The 20,887-nt window shown below is 40.1% G+C and overlaps 1 protein-coding gene and 1 long non-coding RNA gene across 2 annotated transcripts; both read left to right on the top strand.

Moving 5' to 3' along the window:
• The first annotated feature begins 3,427 nt into the window (after positions 1-3,427).
• Positions 3,428-7,998, top strand: LOC130391980 (tumor necrosis factor receptor superfamily member 14-like). Its single transcript, XM_056602366.1, has 9 exons — positions 3,428-3,492; positions 5,095-5,285; positions 5,388-5,513; positions 5,611-5,766; positions 6,347-6,434; positions 7,258-7,419; positions 7,530-7,555; positions 7,645-7,672; positions 7,884-7,998. Exons 2-9 carry the CDS (start codon positions 5,129-5,131, stop codon positions 7,900-7,902), a joined length of 762 nt encoding a protein of 253 aa, XP_056458341.1. The 5' UTR covers positions 3,428-3,492; positions 5,095-5,128; the 3' UTR covers positions 7,903-7,998.
• A 9,392-nt stretch (positions 7,999-17,390) lies between these two features.
• On the top strand, positions 17,391-19,768 carry LOC130391584 (uncharacterized). Its single transcript, XR_008896925.1, has 3 exons — positions 17,391-17,483; positions 19,016-19,103; positions 19,308-19,768. It is a non-coding gene; the product is annotated as an uncharacterized LOC130391584 (long non-coding RNA).
• Positions 19,769-20,887: the final 1,119 nt, after the last annotated feature.

Here is a 20,887-nt window from a genome sequence, read left to right as displayed (position 1 = left end):
TGGACGTTTGCCGGACTAAAAAATAATGTCCTACAATATAAATATATGCAAAAAGTTGTATTTTCATCAAACTCCGCGCTTCAATAGGCTACTCGTTAAGGGAAGCCGATTTCCGCTACAAAAGCGACAGTAGCATCACACAACGTTAAAAACGATGTCAACACAACAGAAGGATTTGAGAAAAAGCAAAAGACTGGTATGAGTAACTAATGTTGACGTAGTTTGTAGGCGGGGCTTAGCCGGTTGCCTGAGCGCCTTCCTTTATGGTCTGGCAGTGAAGTTCAAAAGGACTGCCACGCACGTTAGAGGCGTAGAAAAAATATTTTTGCATAGGGAACCATTGGTTTAGGCGCGTAGATTCAAGGCCGCCTTAATGCACGGGCTTGCCTGAGCTGAAGCCCCAGCCCCATTATAAAATATATTTTATTTTATAATGCCCGTCAACAACGGCAAAATGTCGGAAAAAAAGTTACACATCTTCATTGTTGTAAGATCCCCTCTCAGGGGGCCTATACGAAACCTCTCATCCCCAGGGCCCAATGGCAGTTTAGGCAGGCCTGCGTAGATGCAGCGCGTTAGGCAGGTAAGCGCGGAACTACTTCTTTAGCAAGCAAAGGTGAAACACAAAACATTATTATAGATCTTTCACATGCCTCCTGACACTATACTATATTGTTGACACAACCAGCATGTATAGGCTACTAAAGAGAAACTAAAGGCAATGCAAGACACTAGATAAGATAATGATGTTCTTGGTGGCATTGTCCAGGATGTAGGATTCCAGATGGAAGATGTTTGTGTGATACGAACCAAGGAATTACCTAGAAGCAGCAAGGTCGCAAGACGGAATCATACAATCCATGGACCTTGATTAATACATTAAACAATTATGTACTGACAGTTACCTGCCCATGCATGACTGCATTGTTCTCGAGTGTTAATGATTGATTTTGGAGGACGCGGACCTTGCATGACCTTGCACCCCGTGGGGATGCTTGGTTGAGTTAGCAGTGCTGTTATGACGCAATAAGCAGGCAAGTCGAAAGATTCAGCGTATAGTTCAACACACACACACACACATATATATATAATATATATATATATATTATGTATATATATATATATATATATATATATAATATATATATATATATTATGTATATATATATATATATATATATATATATATATATATATATATATATATATATATATATATATATATATATATATATATATATATATATGTATATATATATATATGTGTGTGTACATGCTGTATTGCTACCTTTAGTTAACGATGATAAGGCTGTTAGTTTATTCCTTCTTGCCTTTTGTGTCCACAGGTGAACATCTTACCTAGAATAGGCACTGACTGCAGAGACGAGATCGATGAAAAATCGGTTATTTCAGTGGTGCACAAATGACTCCGTTTAGTGTTGAAGAAATATCCTTTCTTGGAAGGCGAGAAAAATATTTTTCTTTTTCATTTTTCTTCTGATGGCACCAAAATATGTTGTCCGTGTTTTTTGCGACTATTCCAACTCTCCGTAAATCGCTACACTATTTCTGCCACTATTGCTGACACGTAACTTTGAAATCCGCCCCAGAGTGATGTCAGGGCAAAGTGCAAAAGACGTCTAGTGAATCAATACGGTTCCAGTGTTCCATATAATTGCTGGCCTATACATTATGCAAACTAATCTATAACCATGGTGTGCCATTGTTATCGCTAAGGTTTTAGTAGTGTGACACTGGAGGCCCTCAGGGTAGAAACACCTTTTTGAAAGATGTATATTTTGCTGTGTGTTGAGCTAAAAATTAAAACAGCCAAAACAACCGCCAACCGCCAAAAACAACATTAGTTGAGCGTTTATAGGTCTTGAGCACACAAGTGAATGCGGTCCCTCGAGGCTGAGACCTGTGTCTGCTTATCTCAGGCTTCCTGAAAATGTCCACTTTTATTTGGACACCTATAGGTATAAAAATAAAAAAATGATTTTTGAGGTATACTTTCTGACTAAGACTATATATATTTTGTACTTATACGTGCAGATACAATCTACATTATGATTGTATCGAAGTTGCTCAGGCAACTTTGTGTTACAACCATTGCCATACCACCAACATTTTCTAAATTTGAATAATTGTACAGAAAGCCGAGGGCCTAATTAGGTAGGCTACTAGCCAAGCATATTTTATCTGGCCCCATCGAGCCGGACCTTTTCCATTGGCCCCGAGATACGATTATCCTATGCTCATCAGAGGTACAAGTAGGCTACAGGTAAAATGGCTTACAATGTGTTGGGGGAACTGATTTTTTTTTTTCGACTTCTATTGTTTTTAAATAATTAGATGGCAATTGCTTTTCGAAATAAAATGCAATACATCCTTTGACCAGCCGGGGGCGACAATACCTGCATGAGAGGCCTTTTCAGAGAGTTCATAAATGAGTGCAAGACCATTGGGGCGCAATGATACTAGAATTAGAGAGGTCGAGGTGAAATTAAGACTTAACATAATATTCATCATTATACGGGGAATGGATAACTATTATATATTAAAAAATAATGAATAATTATCATATAGCCTATTGTAATTAATTATGATTAAATAAGAATAACAACGGATTTGGACGCACACGGAGAATTATGACTGATCAGGTGATTATGTGGTCCGAGGGGATATGAGAATTGCCGTGCACGTGTATATAGGCTATATAGCCATCAATCCATTTCTGTAAGTGAGACAATCAGGGGTTTCTGACACACTCACCCATAGGCACACTCTGACTAATTGTTGATTATGACAGTTTTGATTTTCAAGGTAGCCTACTTTGCCTTATTTAAGTGCATGCAAGACTCTTCTACGCACACATAATAATTCAAAATAATTTAGATAAATAGGTTCCACATTCCATCGTCGTAAATGAAATGACTATTAATCTGGTAATTCCTTCAATAGGCCGACTGTAGCTCCCTGCTTCTCAAACGAATGAATTGACAGTTGAATAAGACCGGAATTCAAGAGTCATCCAAGAAGCATTTCAGAAAAAAAAAGTTTTCCGCTTATAGTGGACAAGGGTGAGACCTGTACTATTTTTTTTCCGATTTGTGTAGCCTGTATACTTCTCCTGCAACGTGTTGCCAATTCTCACGCATCTGGCGTGTCACTCGATTGGCATCCTTGACGCTCTCACGCACATGAAATAGCACGCCAAAATCATTATATCAATAATAAAACCCATAGGCTATCATTATACCCTCTCAATCCGTTAATATGTCTGAACTGTCCCACTGCTTATTGTTTGACAGGAGAGGATTTAAAGGCCAACAGCTGTAACATCTGCAACAACGTTCTCACTGCAGTAGCCTACTCTCTGATCGTTGATAAAACCATTCACCTGCGTGTGAAAGGTTCAGAGAGAGTTTTTCCGAGCGGTCGGAGTCGGAGCCCACTGATGCGCGTTTGAAAATTTGGATGACAATCAAGGTAAACCAAAAAATAACCTTACAAATCGAATAATCTATTGTCTAATAAAATTGTGTGCATTCCTGAGCCTTGCCTAATCTAATTGTGTACCGAAACAATAGGACTTTAACTGTAATTGCAAACGTTAAGTGCGTTATTGGCTAGCAGGGAGCAGGTAACTGAATTATGGTTTTCTGGGGAGGTCATGTAACAATTATTTGTCCCTTTTGTTGTTAGATTTGTTTTTACTCGCCTATTTTATTAGGTTTTTTTTTCTAAATGTAGGCCTACAGAGTCTTACTCCAGCCAAAGTCCTAAAGTTGGCAACCGTAACGTAACATGCCTTGCACAATGTAGGTAAAACCGTTTTAAATTTCTTGATGATATGCCAAAGGGGTGTGTGTCGAGCGATCATGCACACGCTTTCGTTTTCTCATGAGAAAACGACCTTATTTCTTCTTCCGCAACCTATTCTGATAAAGAGTGGCAAGAGACATAGGAAGGCAAACATTATTCCAACAAAACACGGTATGTAACCAATTTATCCTTTCGGAAATTAAATAGAATCAAACGACGACGAAAACGAAATGCTCTCTTCTCTATTATTCCTAGTAACAGGGGGCCGTTGGAAAGGAGTATGGCGATAAGGCGTTACTTTACATTGTTTGGGGAGAACGTTCTAAATATTCTAAGGTTGATTAAGCCTAAATTAACAGAAAATAAATGGCCTTAATTTCTCCATGTGAGAAAGAAAAGGTCCCCGCGCCCGACTTAAAGGAGTGTTTTCTCTTATGTCTTTTGTTACAATTTCGAGAGTGACTGGAAAAGACTAAATGCATCTTAATGCGAGCAGGCTAATATAGGCCTAACTCAATAAAAAGAAGAAAATATATTTCCTTAATTTCGCAAATACCGATAGCAGCCCCGTGTAGCCCACGTCGGAGCTTATCGTTACTGTAAAAAAAAATCCCCATGTCTCTTATTTTTTGTGCCCATATTAAATGGGCAAAAAAAAGTTTTTTGTTCTACTGTCTTGTTCACTGTTTATGCATCAACCTTGTTGTAGAAGGTGAGAAAATACATAGTTGTGAAAAAGGAGTTGTGTTTCATAAAACAAACATTGCTTTAGACTAAACCTTATACTAACCACAACCTAACCCTTAATTGTGTTGCCTAAACCTAACCAATAGGTTGTGTTGCTTAAACCTAACCAAGTACTGTAGTTCTGTCGGAAAAGTCTAACCAAGCTGTAATACTGAACATAATTAGCCTAAAATCACACAGGACACAAACCCCCATAGGTGAAACTAAATATCCTTCCATAATACTAATTATATCCTGTTCTTTAAACAAGGGGTACCTGAGAAAAGTATATTTTTCAGGCTAAACCAATCAGAGGCAGAGTAGGGGCAGAGGCAACTGTTTCACACACACACACACACACACACACACACACACACACACACACACACACACACACACACACACACATTTCGATTTGGGCATTGTAGAGTTGTAGGAAAGAGGGAGGCACGTTACTCTTGGCTATGACCCATTTGTTATTCGTTTTTAGTACCGTTGATGTAAGGCTAGGCGATGGATCAATGTTTTATATCTCCACAGATATTTCCAGTATCCGCCACACAATGATGTCTTGATGATGGGAGCTTCTGGAATAAAGATTGGACAGCCTTGTCCAACCACCTTGGTACATTTAGTTTGGCTGTTTTTTATTGCAGGTACTATTGTATCAGCAAATTGTCCCCCGAATGAATACCGACATGGAATTGAATGTTGCCCTGAATGTCCATCTGGTGAGTCTGAAATACCGAAAATATTGTTAATTTAGAAAATCTAAATTATATTATTTTGGCAAAACATTTCTGGTCCAATTCCATCCATTTTCTGTCCAACAGGAAAGCGTGTGTCCGAGGACTGTAGAGAGTATAAAATGACGGCCTGTGAGCTGTGCAGTGAAGGTACTTTCCACAATGGCTATAATAAGCGTAAAGAATGTGATCCCTGTACAGACTGTCCTCCAGGTAAATTCCCCTGTCTTTAACAAATAAGAATTCAACACCTCCTCAGGTAACTTTTGTGTTCCATCGGGTTTCTCTGTAACTGCATTGTGATTGGCAGGTCTAGGTTTGAAGGTTAAGAAGCCGTGTACAACCACATCAGATGCTCTGTGTGAGCTACTGGATGGATACTTCTGTAAGGAGACCAAGAGGGGTGGATGTATGGCAGCACAGAGACACAAGGATTGCAGTCCTGGTCAATACATCAGACAAAGAGGTATTTATGAAAATATTTATTAATGAATAATTTCTTACGCAGAAATCTGCCTATAATCGGCTTGCCTATCTGCTTGTCATATTTAATTTGCAGTTTATTCCTAGTTTAGATGCTGGGTAGCACATATGCTTCCTTGGTGGCATCGTTTATGCCTGCGTCTATCCAGGCTAAAAGATAATGGCAATGGAAATGGCAACCTCCAAGCTAAACTTTGATAAATGTGCATTGTTCCAAAAGAAAGAAAAAAAGATTACAACTTAAGAAGAACAATAGTTCAGCGCTGCATGCAGCACTCACCTAATAAGATGTGAAGTACAAAATGAATATGACAACTGTAAAAGTCTTGAGTCTGCAGGTTGTGAACAACAGTGAGCAAAAACAAATCCATGATGTTTTAAATAATTGGAAATGCACTTTATGCAACTGGTATTGTGTCATTTGGCAGACGCTTTCATCCATAGCGAAGGACCTTGAATGGAGATACAGAAGCAGATCGGGTTAGGTGTCTTGCTCAAGGATGTCTACATTGTACCTGAATTTCATGTATCTGCATTCTTTCCAAATATTATTATTTGTACAGGAACGGCATCTGAAGACACAGTGTGCATCAAATGCATTGATGGAACATTCTCAGATGGCAACTCAACTTCTTGTCTGCCTCACACAAGGTAAGGGGACATTACATTTAATTTATCAATGCAGTCTGTATAATTGCTTTTACATTATAGTCATGTCTTCAGCCAATTGATATAGTCAAAGAAATGTTGGCATTGCATAATGCAACAGAATAATAAGCGAAAAAAATAAAAGTGAAACGTTACTTTGCATAGGCCTACCATGTAATATGAACTAGTACTCAATTATAATACTATGATTATATCTGTATGCTCACTATTTGTAAATTAAGTAGGTATCAGTTACTTTATCATTGACATTATTGTATTCTTATTGACCGAATCAGCTGAAATCTAAATATTATTTGAGCATATTGTTTTATGTTATCAAGGGAACATCTGGACGATAGTTATTTTAGTGTATTTCTTATGTTGGATTTGTAGCGCATTGACTTAGAAAAGTTAAAAGGCAGAGGTGCCAGTTATTGAAAAAAATGCACACCCTTCGAATGTTGTTGTCCAATCAGAATAAAGTATTCAACAATGCTGTGGTGTGAAAAAGAGTTTCCTCGACGCACAATGTTGTTGGTAAAAACATATTTTTACTTAAAAACAAAACCACAACAGTCGAGTCACTTGCACAATTCAAGCCTCCCTCCAGTCTAGAACTCTGGCCCTCTTAAGGAGCACCAGAATGGATGTGGCTCAATTGAGCCACAGCTGCAGACTATTACAGGGCTAACAGCCTGACGGGAACACGTGAATCTTTTAAAACATGTTAACACAGTGAAGATGCCATTCACATCTTCACATGTGGTCTAAAAAAAGTAAACTAAAATGGAAACTAAACATGTTTTTTTATTCCTTTGCACTTCAGATGTGGTGAGGGACAGCAGCAGATAAAACCAGGAACACAATCAACCGATTCTGAATGTGGAGAACCTTCAAAAGCATTATTATGGCTCAGCTCAATACCAATCGTCTTAATACCAGTGTTCATTCTCATGCTTTGTGTTTGTTACAAAAAAAAAAAAAAAAGGTAAGCCTAATATTCAAGCCTAATATCTATGATGGTCATGCTGAATGATGGTGACTGCTATCCTATTGCTGCTGTCCTGACGTGCTTCTATGTTATTTATCACTTCATAGCATGGAATGCAACTGCTCAACGATTGGTACGTGTTATTACCTTGGTTTTAGACAGAATACAATGTTAGTATAAAGGTGCAGCTTGTAATCAACTCAATTATTATATTTGCTTTAGATGGAAAGGTTGAAACCTACTTTGAGAGGTAAGTGCTTACTCCGCCTGTTTAATGTGTGGGCTACTATATAATGTATTTATAACCAGTGATGTCTTATGTAACATTGTTGGTAGTTATTTTAGTATTATTTTCAGACAGCAAGTTTTGCAAATAATGGCACTGTCACGAATCAATATACAAAGAAATACATTGATATAAGTGGGCTGTGTGTCCTGACCCATTATTCCTTATTTTTCAGAGGTCCCCAACAGAGATGAACAACAGACTTCAGAATGAATGACCGTTTGATCTTTTAACGTTTTCAGCAGGTATGTCCAAAGTGTGTTGTATTCTTCTCTTCAGTTGCCCATTTCTGTGAGACTTCCACTAATTCAGACCTCTCAACTCTTCAAAGGCCCACTATGCAAAATCTTTAGCCAAAATTACATTAATTATGCGGGTTGAGAGTTATTCTGATGGTTCTACAACCATTTCTGGGTCGTTTGGTGGGTGTTTCATTGCCCCTTCTCCAAGGAAAAAGCGAATATGCAACTTGCTCTGTTCGGACCGACACAATCCGGATGCGACGAAGCGGAAGTATCCAATCGCGCCTCGAAAATGTAGTCAGATTGTAGTTTTGAAAATGCTTTACGGCACAGACACACCCCCAAACATGGCACCGGCTAGATATAAACAGCCAGTTGCGAGGCAATTGTTGCTTTCATCATGGATGAATCGACTGATAAGGGACCCAAGAGGCGACTGTCGGTGCTATCGTTATGTATTATGTTGGCCAACACTCTTACACTGATTGTTCTGTTCAACAAAGATAAAACAATCATTATCTAGGATATAAATTCTCCCCGTCAACTATAAAAAAGGATGGATATATTTTTATTGCAATACAAATATAACATTTTAAAAATGTATAACCTTGTATACACTTTATCAACATCTACTTCGGACACGGCTCCACGCATTCGCCGGCTTCTTTGAAAACAAATGCACATGGCTCGCAGTGCATGGGGAAGGGTCGTCAACGAGTTACGACAGTGTTGTAAAATATCTACTACGAAGCTGTAGGGGGCGCTGTGTAGAGAAAAAAGTGTGTGCGTAAACCAATAAAACAGCGACGAAATGGCCGATCCTGCATAGTGGGCCTTTAAATGTTAACCTTTAAGCTTTATTCAAACATCCCAAAAATGTTTTGAATCATTAAGGTACGGCCACACACATTACGCGCGTAGGCTTAAGGGCGTAAATCGCCTAACCTGCCGCTTGATCATTGTGTGTCACAAGAATGGTTCAACGTGCCTAAGGCCTACGCAGCTAGATGAGCCCGCCCAAAACTTATTTTCCCCCGCTATTTTTCTTTTGCTCCACAAACATGCCGGAGATCACCACCATCGCTGCGCTGTATTTGTTGTGGGAGTCCGAGGAACGTAGGAAACGTCCATGTTCTTTCTGCTTCTGTGCGTCCTCCATCTCTCTGCCAGTGACGTCGGGTCAAGCTCAACGCTGATTGGCTATCGCGGCTAAGCGGCACGTGTAGGAGCGTAAAAAGTTAAATCTTTTGCTTTAGCGCGTGTAACGCATCTACGCGCCTAAACCAATGGTTCCCTATGCAAAAATGCTGATTTTCTAAGCCTCTTACGTGCATAGCATGTTTGGTGTGTCCGTTGCTTTATACTGATCTTAAAAAGATTTTCGATTTCTTTTCTACTTTTATGTTTTTAAACAAATGAGCATAATTTACGTCGTCTCATTCAGGAGTTCTCAACCACGGGTCCGCTGAGCATTGGCCAACGCGCCACAGGGATTAACACCGCACCAAATCATCTGACCACATCACCCCAGTCCTCATCCAACTTCACTGGCTCCCAGTACACTACCGCATCCAATACAAAACCCTACTCCTCACCTACAAAGCTCTCCACAACCTAGCCCCCAGTTACCTCTGCGACCTCCTCCATTTTATTATTTTTATATAGAGATGTAAAATAATATTTTATTATTATTATTTTTTTTAATCTTTTTTCCTCAATGTCTTGTTTTTAAACGATTTATGATGACTTTATGCTCTGTAAGGTGACCTTGGGTGCCTTGAAAGGCGCCTCTAAATTAAATGTATTATTATTATTTATTATTAAGAAAAAGCCTCAGTCATTAAAAGCTTGAAGAACTCGGGTCTAATTGACGTCCATTGAGCCTGCTAATGCATGAGACGTCTCTCCCGCTCTAGCGCTAGCTATTTTAGATACCTTGGTTGGGCCTAACGCCGTGGATTTTTCCTCCAGCATCTCCAGCATCTCACAACTTTTTTTGTTTTGAGCCAACTACAATGTTTAATGTGAGTTCAATGTTTAGTTCTTCATTAATGTGTGCTACTGTTACAGCGTTACTATGGATTGTTGAAGTTTGTCAAATTTATATAATAATATTATTTTGAAAGTAAGTAATTTTCTTTATTTTTTTCTCTCTGTTTTTACCTTTGCAATGCTTTTTATTAGTTAGATTTGCTCCTTCCTGCGTCTGGTGGTGGTAATTATATTGACCCGGAGTCGTCAGCTCATTCTTTCCGCTATTTTTTTGATGGTTTGTGTGAACACAGAAAGGTTCCAGATGTTGTACCCCATTCGCTAAGGTTGAATATGAGCTGTGTGACCATTGTCTATTTACTTTCACGTTGACACATTTTGGGTGTTTGCGCTACCCGTACCTTAGAGCTAGACCATCTCCGCTGGAGGTCAGCAGGGTTTTTGCAAGTAGATTGGCAAACACAGAGCTTGCGTGTTGCTGACGGATGTCACAATCTCTTTTTGTTCGTCAATCTACCTATCGACTCTCAAAAACAAAATGGCGTCGACGGGTGGTCTACTGATGATATTGTGTGTATAAAATGTCATTTTTAATAAACAATCTGTACACTTACAAAGTTCTCAATGCCTTGTTTTATATGTTAAGACCCTTATTATACTACCAAGGAGTGTCGGCTTCTTTTAGCCTTTTAAGTGGTTTAAAATAGCGATTTCGTTTTTACCATAACCAGTGCCCCCATCGTTCCAAGTTTATAGCGTTTTGATAGAATTGGCTAAAAACAGGCAACCGAAGAAAGCGTCTGTATGCGTTTTTTGTGCTCCAAAACGAACGTTTCAACTCGTTATCGTACAAAACATATCCCAAATCCATTTTACACCGGAATTACCCTTTAACAGCTCTGCAAAATAACGGAGATGCCTGAGAGAAGTTGTCCAGTGGTCTCTTTAAAGGGATGCTTCTCCAGTTGAGATTTAAAGGTTATATGAAGTAAACAATCATATGTATTCTAAATGTGCAAATTTAATCGGTTCCTCCTAGCCTGAGAAAAGGCAGAACGTGTCTCTCTGGCTCAAAAGTAAGAAATCCTCCATCTACCACAATGCATTGCGCTCGCTGCACTGCCTGCCTGTTTCCGTTTGGAGGGGGAAGGACCCATGGTCCTAGCGTGAGCAAAATTTGTGTAAACATATCCCCGTGATACGTTGACTAGTTTAGACTTCTGCCCTCGTTTTTTCAAACGCATCATTTGTATATTACTGTACGGCATAAATTGGCCTCTCCAGGCGTCTCCATCGTTGCCCACGTGAGGGTTGAAGTCTCCTAGCAGAACTACGGAGTCCCCTACTGGAGCCCCATATAGGACTCCATTCAGGGTCTCCAAGAGGGCCGAGTACTCTGAACTGCTGTTTGGTGCATACGCACAAACAACAGTCAGAGTTTTCCCCCCTACAACCCTTAGTAGGGAGGGAGGCGACCCTCTCAAACCCTCACCAGAGCTGAGACTGCGTGGAGGTAAGCCCCACCAGATCTAACTGATAGCGCTCCCCCTCACTCACAAGCTCCGGTTCCTTTCCCCACAGCGAGGTGACGTTTCACATCCCCAGAGCCAGCTTCTGCCGCCCGGGTCTGGTCCGTCGAGACCCCTGACCTTCGCTGCCACCCATGTGGCTGCGCACCCGACCCCAACGGGTCTTCCCACAGGTGGTGGGGCCATGGGATGACGAGAGGGGGGGTGCCACGTAGTTTGTTCGGGCTGTGCCCGACCGGGCTCCGTGGCAAACCCGGCCACCAAACGCTCGCCATCGAGCCCTCCGTCTGGGCCTGGCTCCAGACGGGGGCCCCGGGTTCCTCCGGGCCGGGTCACATCTCCTCTTCTTTCATTATTCATTGAGGTTTTTGAACCTCAATGTCATTCATGAATATTGTTTAGGTTTCAAGAAAGCAATTTTTTATTGATACAGGAACAGCATCTCAAGACACAGTGTGCCTTAAATGCAACCATGGAACATTCTCAAATGGCAACTCAACATCTTGCCTGCCCCACACAATGTAAGTAGCTAATTTACTAATGCAGGATATAAATGAACTATGTTTTAACAGCACTATAGTCTTTGCTCTATTGTTAATCGAAAGACATTTTAGAATTACATTTTGAAACAGAATAATAAAAGCCTGACAGTGAAAATGTTGTGGTTGAATAGAAAATAGCAGACTTTTCTCCTTATTCTCTTTATTTCAGATGTGAACATCTGGAACTGGAGGAGAAGTGTTTTGGAAGGTATTATTATTCATAGTAGGTGGAACACTAATTCAAATATTGACAATCGTGTTGATGCTATCTATATTTACTATTATATATTGTTACCCCCATGAGGCCCGAAGGCCTATAGGTTATGATTGTGTTTGAGGTGCATGAGTCATGACTGATCGCAGTGGCGCCAGTAATGCTGTGTTACTAGTAATCCAGCTCTGCGCCTTCTCTGCTGAATGCATGCAGGGGAAACAATGATATATGTCTGTTTTATGTAAGATGAATGATAGTGACTGCTACCTTGATGCTAGCCCTGATTTCCAGATTCTCGTGAGCTTTGAATTGGAAAAGAGCCTAGGGGACTGGCGGCCAAAAACAGGAATCTGATGGCAAACTGAATTGAGAGAGCTAGACAGGTAATTCATTAATTAATTCAGTGACTATTGGTGCTAACCCACTGTTATTTTGAGGTCACCGTAGGTACGTTTTAATGTGCTTGTTTTCGACATAAAGCGCTGCAATAAGTGAATAGGAAAAGCATGGTAACGCTTGTAAGAGGGCAATTTTTTATGCAGAAGCAAAATGTCTTTGCATCATTTCAAAACCAAATGTGCCATGCGTCACTACTGCCACCAGCAAGTCAGAATGAGGTTCTAATCACTGGTCCGTCCGTGAAACTTTACAGCCTTAAAGCCTTGAACATGGTCATTCAAGGAGACATATTATGGTGTTTTCCCAACAAGTAAACATAGTATTTGAGTTCCAGAAAACATGCTTTTATGCAAATTAGCTGCTGCCCATTGCATACAAATGAAATGTCAGAGTGAACCACAGCATGGAGGAGAAGAGATTGTTGCCGTTTGCAGACTCCCTGGGCTCTATATCTGTATAATATAACTCTTAAAAGCTGCGGTACCAAATTGTATAGTGAACGGTAATCGCTTATAAACTCTGATATGCACTTGCCAATACAGGAAAGTAAAGCTATACAAAACTATATACACTTCTATAAGTGAAATACGTATTATGTATTTGAAATATTATGCTTTGATGTTGTTGCATAATTTTGCTTTTGAGGTGACTGCAATAAAGTGATGGCTTACTTCTAATCTATGTTTTTCTCAGCAGTATAGAATTTTGGTTAGCACTTAGTTGTGGTTCTGTTATTGTACTCTTTTTTTTTTAAACATTATCAACCCGTTTTAAACCAAATATTGAACATTAAGTTCTCAGTCAGTAATGTATGCTACTAAAATATAGGGTTAGCGACGCGTTAACATAAGATATCTTTGTTTATGTTCCATGGCTTTGCAGTGGCCTTCCCTTCACAAAGGTAAGCGGTCCCTTCGGACCACTTGAGGTGACAGCGATTCAAGAGTCACTGTGTAAAAAGCTGAAATAAATATCTATGTTTGTTTGTGTGTGTATGTATTATCAGAACAAGTCACATAGTCATTACTTCCTTATGATCAGTTTTACACAAGGTTTGCATCTCTATATTTTGTTAACTTAAAAACCCAAAAAGCAGGTCAGTATAATTTAAATCCACAAGCAACATATGTGTGATCCGGGGCATATAAAGACTGGGACCATTGAAACTCATTGGCTCTAGTGGGCTCTAGTGGAAGGGGCGTGACTTCGCCACTATGAGAGAGGTCTAAGTTCTGTATACTACACATAAATAAACAAACACTTAACCTAATATTCATCATGATAAAAGGGAATTTATTAGGATAATTATTATAATTATAATTATTATATATTACAAATAATTAATAATGATATACATTATTAAAAATAATACATATTGTAGCGACCACGGGTGTGGATGCTGGTCCCGGAGCTGCAAGGCATTCTGGGGGTTCAACTGTCGTAGGGGTTTTGACCTTTTTGGGGCTCCCTCCCTGGGTTACTTTGTGGTTGGTTGTTGCGGGGGGATTAATACGTTACGAGCCAAGGTAGCCTATTGCGTGTTGTTCCATTGTTTGATGTTTAATGTGATCGCGACCATTAGTGAGAGTGCTGTGTGTGTTGGTCAGATGTCACCAATATCCTGGGGGTTGACTTAATAACAGTCTGTAGTCGTGCGGTGTATTGGGACGCGGAACTGCATAATTGCTTATCGTGTTCACCACCCATCTCGTACTTAACGTGCTGCTCGCGCTTCCGTGCTGCTCGCCCCATTATTCTTTATATTACAGATTTGTGGGCAGTCCCAGTCGAACCGAAACAGCTCTACCGGAAACCAGCTGACACACAACACCCAACGCTCCAACCTTGATGCCGCATCGTTCACGACTTCAATTATTTGAGGTAAGTTATTGTAGCTCACGGATTGATTTGCTGTTTGGTTGTAAAATAAATATTTGGATTATTAAAATGATATATGCTGTTTAGTTTTGTCTTAAAGGGACACTGTAAAAATTATTCCCATCTAGTGGTACAATTGTATATTGCATTCAAACTAATAGTGCCAGAGAATGTCTAACTGTACGTCCACACCAGAAGCGAATTGAGCGACCAAAATAGCTGGAAGTCATTCACTTTCTATGGGTAAGAGCGACCAAAGCGACCAACGCTACCAGCGGCCAAAGTTGAGCGACCAGTGTCCAAAAAAAGTTGAAAACTTTTTAACTTTATGCAAATTACTATGACGCGCTTCAGCGGCGAAACACTGACAGCCAATTGGAATGTAGACGCTCTTCGCTTGCGTGGATCCCAGGGAACACCGGCAGGCACTTTGGTTCCTACCTACCTTTATTCACTCGCTGAACAAAATGTCGGCTGAAGTATTAATCGCGGCTGTAACTGGGCACCCGTTTCAGTTCAGAGATCGAAAACGCCATAGTGGTTTGGATACCAAGTGATGATAAGCGGGGGGATTTATACATCTAGAACGTTCCTATTTAAGCGGAATCATTTTCATTTCACTGTGCTTCTTCTCCAATCGTTTGTATGACATGCTGTACAGTGGACAGTGGCCTCATATTGGGCACAAGCATGTTAAAACGCTCTCTGTAAGCATTGCAGTCTCTTGTACAGTGCATGACGGAGCCTGGTGAACTAAGCTGTCCATACGCCGTTGTGAAGTGCTGAGGGGGAGGAAAAAGCTATTTATTAATATGCACAACAAGTGTCATGCTGTAATCTAGCCCTCACATTAAAGTAAATATCTGTTTTATGTCGAGTTGTATATCTGCAGCAGTTACCATTACCTACAAATAATATATAATGTCTGGGGTAGGCCTACTTGGTGTGGTAACCTAACACAGAGAGTAGGGGTGTGTGATTGTGTGTGCGTGCGTGAGGGAGAGTGAGAGACAAGGGCGTGCGTGTGTGTGTGTGTGTGTGTGTGTGTGTGTGTGTGTGGTGTGTGTTGTGTGTGTGTGGTGTGTGTGTGTGTGTGTGTGTGTGGTGTGTGTGTGTGTGTGTGTGTGTGTGTGTAAAGGGGTTATTTGGTGTAGGCTATACTCGCTTGCAATTGAACATGAATAAGTTTAGTTTACTACTTAAAAAAAATCAAAGATAAACATCAATCTAGTCAAATCGCATCCCGACTTTGGTACAAATGCAGTATGTTCAATCAGCTATCATCAATGTTTACGTTGCCTTGTGTCGGCGACGCTTGGTGAACTAGCGTTAACACCTGGATGCTTTCGGCGCAGATGTTGAATCAGTGTCGTGCTGTTGTGGTATGCCAGTTCTACATCGCAGTAGACGTATTGCACCTTGTCGTCGTCTTCTTTTTTTAGTGTAAAGTGATTCCCAGACTTCGGACATTCTCTGCCGTTTAAGGACTGCTTCTTGACTCCGCCATCTCACCAACTGAGTCCGAATATAGCGTGTGTTTCTTCAAAAACGGTCCGTGTTGAACTAGGATCCCTGTGCTGAGCAGGCCACATCATTTGCGAGATAGGAATTTAAAGAAGCTTCGAGGGAGTTTTGCCTTTTTTTTTGTAATCGAGTAATCGTTTCAGCCCTACTACAAAATCGATGGGGAAACCAGCTAGCTAACTACATGCTATCATATCAGGGTTGAATCAGAATTGAATATCTATGGCATCAGCCACGAATGCGTGTATGTGCCATTGCTTCGTGTGTTTCACACATGGATGAGCATCATTAATATGTTAAGGGGTCTTTATGAGAGAGAGAGAGAGAGAGAGAGGAGAGAGAGAGAGAGAGAGAGAGAGAGAGAGAGAGAGAGAGAGAGAGAGAGATGAGAGAGAGAGAGAGAAGAGAGAGAGAGAGAGAGAGAGAGAGAGAGAGAGAGAGAGAGAGAGAGACGCGAGAGAGAGGGGGGGGGGGGCAGCATTTGGGTTGGCCATGAAACCAGTTTCTGTGTTCATAAAAATGTGTTGCTTTCCTGAGATGCAAGATGAGAGAGATAGCAGACACAGTGAGGGTCCAGGGCCAAGTTGAGGCACAGTAAGTGTGTGTGTTTGTGTGGTTTTCAAATATTACTTATACTTCTTTATCGCCTTTACACTAACATTGCTTCTACTAATATTTTGTTTTTGTAGTGTTTACATTTATATTCGAATTTTGTTAGCTTCTAAGTCTTATGTTTGTATTGCTTTCAGACATTTCCAGTCTTCCAGTTGGTGTCCACAAACAACGTAGCTGACATCAAACCTCAAACACGTTGGTTTACTACAACTTCCTGATGATTCCAAACTGGAATAAACATTGGACATCTTCGTCCAATTTTCTCTGAACATTTAGTTTGGCTAATATTCATTGCCATTACTAATGTATCAGTAGGATGTCCCTCGGATGAATATCCAATAATGCATCATGAGTGTTGTCCTAATTGCCAAACTGGTAAGAGTGAAATACCTCCAATGTTGATTAATATTGATATTTATATATATTGATTTTGGCAAAACACATCCGTTCCAATTCTGTCCCACAGGCCAATATGTTTCTGAGGACTGTACTCTGAGTAATTACACAGTGTGTCTGCCGTGTAGCGAAGGTACTTTTCAGCAATGGATCGAATGGGCTTAAACAATGCTTTCCTTGCACAGACTGCGCTTCAGGTATTGTCACCGTCATTATATTTCAACACCTCCTCAGACCAACTTTTGTGTTCCATCGGGTTTCTCTGTAACTGCATTGCGATTGGCAGGTCCTCGGCTTTAAGCTGAAAAAGCAGTGTACAACCACATCAGATGCTCTGTGTGAGGTACTGGACGGCTACTTCTGTAAGGACCTCAGTGAGGGGTGGATGTATGGCAGTTCAGAGACACAAGGATTGCAGCCCTGGCCAATACATCAGCCAAAGAGGTTGGTGTCCCACTATGTGTGCATAAATATCCAAATTAAATCACTGTTAGAAAAGTCCTGTATAGAGGCCAGCTAATCCACAAAGAGGGATTCACTTGAATCCATACAATGATAAAAGTATACACACCCAACAAATTTCCAAATACACTTCAATATAACTTTAATACTGCTATAATAGGGCTGGGTTTTCAGGGAATATGTGCTGTGTTCCATTAATCATATTTCCATGAGTACACTTAAACATAGTATCCGCACTCACTAAGTGCGCTAATTGTCAGATGTCAGTGTTGTTCCAAATCAAATACTCAGTGGTGCACTAACCGGAAATTGCAATCACGACGCCGCGGCTCCTCCCCGGCAATAAACATCCCGCTCTAAGTACGGATAGTATTGATATTGGAACACAGCAAAGGCCAAGTTTTCCCTGCTTTAGCAAATCCTGCGAGAACCAGGGCTTGAAAACAAAATTATTTTTCAATCGTTCCGCTCCGAACGGATCCGGTATATTTAACCTTTTCGTTCTCACGTTCCGCCACCAACATATCGTTCCTGAACCGGTTCGGAACGTAAAATAACGTTCGTTCTTAACGTTCCGGCAGTGTTATTGGGCCTAGTCTATTTTTGTGGTCGATACCTTACAGACCTAGTTATTGGTATTTGCCCTTAATTTACACAGTAGTCTAAATGCGCAAAAATCATAAATCACAGGCAGCATCCAAAAATATTCGCGATATCCATCTCACATACCAGGCAGACTGCTGACTGTAGCCTATATTCTATGATAAATATAATTTGTATCAAAATTATTTCTGGATAAGTGGGCTACAAACTCCTTACCTGGTTGTAAGTTGTTGTATCCATATTCCATGGAGATCTTCAGATATAGAGGCTCGCTCAATCATTTCTAACCCCGCCATAAGCAAATATGTTGTATTTTCTATGTTGTTGACAAATACCCAAGTCTCACCACCAACTTCCAATTTAACTCTACATTTCATTGTGCAAACATTTAAAATCCCGACTTTGAAACGACATAAGGCCTGGGCAGGCACAATACATCAATACATCAATACATCTTCACAGGCCTACATTACAAACATCATTTCCAAATCGATGTCACTGTGCGAGTAAGGCCTATTTAAGATCGCAACTGAAAGGGCATACGGCCTCTCGCCAGGGTGGTGGTGGGAATTTGTGACAACTGAGCTTAGCGGGCGGCGAAGTGAACGCGGCAACCGGAAATATTATTTTTTTTTTTTTCATGAAATAGGCTATGCTTTTGTGACATTTATTGGCTATGTAGAGAAGGAAAAAAAAAACGTTATTAACCGGTTTTGGGGATTTCAGAATAACGTTTCTGTTCCGGTTCCGTTTCCGTTCCTCGTAAAATTCCGTTCGTTTTCGGTTTTCGTTCCTTGAACCGGTTCGGAGCCTGCGTAGACCTGCTACCACCAAACATTCCGAAATATCAAATATGTTTAGTCATGCATCAATATTGGTATGTTTCAAGAAAGCAATGTTTATTGATACAGGAACAGCTTCTCAAGACACAGTGTGCCTTAATTGCAACCATGGAACATTCTCAAATGGCAACTCAACATATTGCCGGCCCCACAAAATGTAAGTAGTTCATTTCCCAATGCAGAATATAAATGGACTATGTTTTAACAACACTATAGTCTTTGCTCTATTGTTAATCAAAGATATTTTAGAATTATATTTGAAACAGAATAATTAAAGCCTGACAATGAAAATGTTGAGTGGTTGAATAGAAAATAGAAGACTGTTGTGAGAAATGGGTGAGAAATTTTGTCTTTATTTCAGATGTGAACATCTGGGACTGGAGCAGTTGAAACCAGGAAGTGATTCCAAAGATTCTGAATAGTTCATTCAAAGGCGGGGATAAAAGTGTTTGGGAGGTATTAGGATTAATAGTACTTGGAACACTAATTCAAGTAGTGGCAATCTTCGTCCTGATGCTATGTCTATGTATTTATATACATTGTTTACCACACGTTGAAGGCCTAAATGCCTCTAAGTTAAGTTTTGTGTGAGGAGGTTGAATGATTCCAGTGGTGCTAGTTATCCAGGTCTGCACCACTTTTTTAAGTAAAACTGAATGATGGTGCTACATTTCATTGGAAAGAGCCTGGGGGAGACTAACATTTTGGCCAGCCAATTGGGTGGGAATTGAGATGGGGCGGATTGGTCATGACCAGTGTCTCAGGGCAGCTCAATGCTGCTAGTCTGAATTCAGCAATTCATTCGCTCAGACTTAATTGGTGCTGACGATTTTCTACATTCTAGGCCATATCTGGGTACCTACTGTGATTTTGTAGTTGCCGTAGGACGGTTTTAATGTACTTGTTTACAACATTAAGTACTGCCAGACCATGAATATGCCATATGCTCTGAGAATAAGGGAATAGGAAAAGCATTGCAATGATGGCAAATGTTTATGTAGAAGCACAATGTATTTTTCCTATCATCTCAAAAACAAATGTACTAATCACTGGTCAGACTTTGAAACTGTACAGCCTTAAAGCCTTAAACATGTTCACTGATACAAGCAGTGCAGTAGGTTCGATTTAAGTGAATATGCTGTCAATCCCAGGTACAGTATGTGATTGCAACAGTTCTAAATGGCGCAGAAAGTAGGGGATTTTTTGGCGAGTTTGGTTTCAAAATCGTGCTTTCTTCTGCTCCATTTTGCTCTCTTTACAACTCTCTAATCTTAACAGCTGCTTTACCGAATGTTATAGTGAAAGGTAATCCCTAATAAGCTCTGATATGCACTTGCCAATACAGGAAAGTAAAGCTTTACAGAAGTGTACATTACTTCTATAAGTCGAGATACAAATATTATGCTTTGATGTTTTGCACAAATGGGGCTTTTGGGGCGACTGCAATAAAGGGAGGGCTTATTTATACTTTTTTTTTTCAGCAGTAGATTTTTTGTCAGCTTTTAATTTCTGGTTCTGTTGTTCTGTTTGTACTCTGTATAAACATTATAATCCTGTGTTGAACCTGTTGAATACCTGTGTGAATATTGAACATTTAGTTCTGTCAGTAATGGATGCTACTAGAAACATGCCCTTAATGGAAATGGTCTTAACTAAACTTAAAGAGCAGAAATATATGTATTAGTGTGTATGATCAGAACTAGTCACATAGTCATTACTTCCCTCCGATCAGTTTTTGCACAGGGTTGCAAAAACTGAAAACAAAGAAGCATGTCAAACTTAAATTTGCACTTTTGTATCTCTGGCCTATCTTTTATATGTATTATTTATTCATGCAATATTGGTTATTCGTAGTTGTATCAGTGTTTCATGATATATATATAAAAAAAAAAAGTATGTTGCGCTTGTGTGTCTCATTTTCCTCGGTGGACGGTAGCGCAG

Source organism: Gadus chalcogrammus, chromosome 1, assembly GCF_026213295.1.
Source record: "Gadus chalcogrammus isolate NIFS_2021 chromosome 1, NIFS_Gcha_1.0, whole genome shotgun sequence".
NCBI lineage: Eukaryota > Metazoa > Chordata > Actinopteri > Gadiformes > Gadidae > Gadus > Gadus chalcogrammus.
This window is presented reverse-complemented; position numbering and strand designations above follow the sequence as displayed.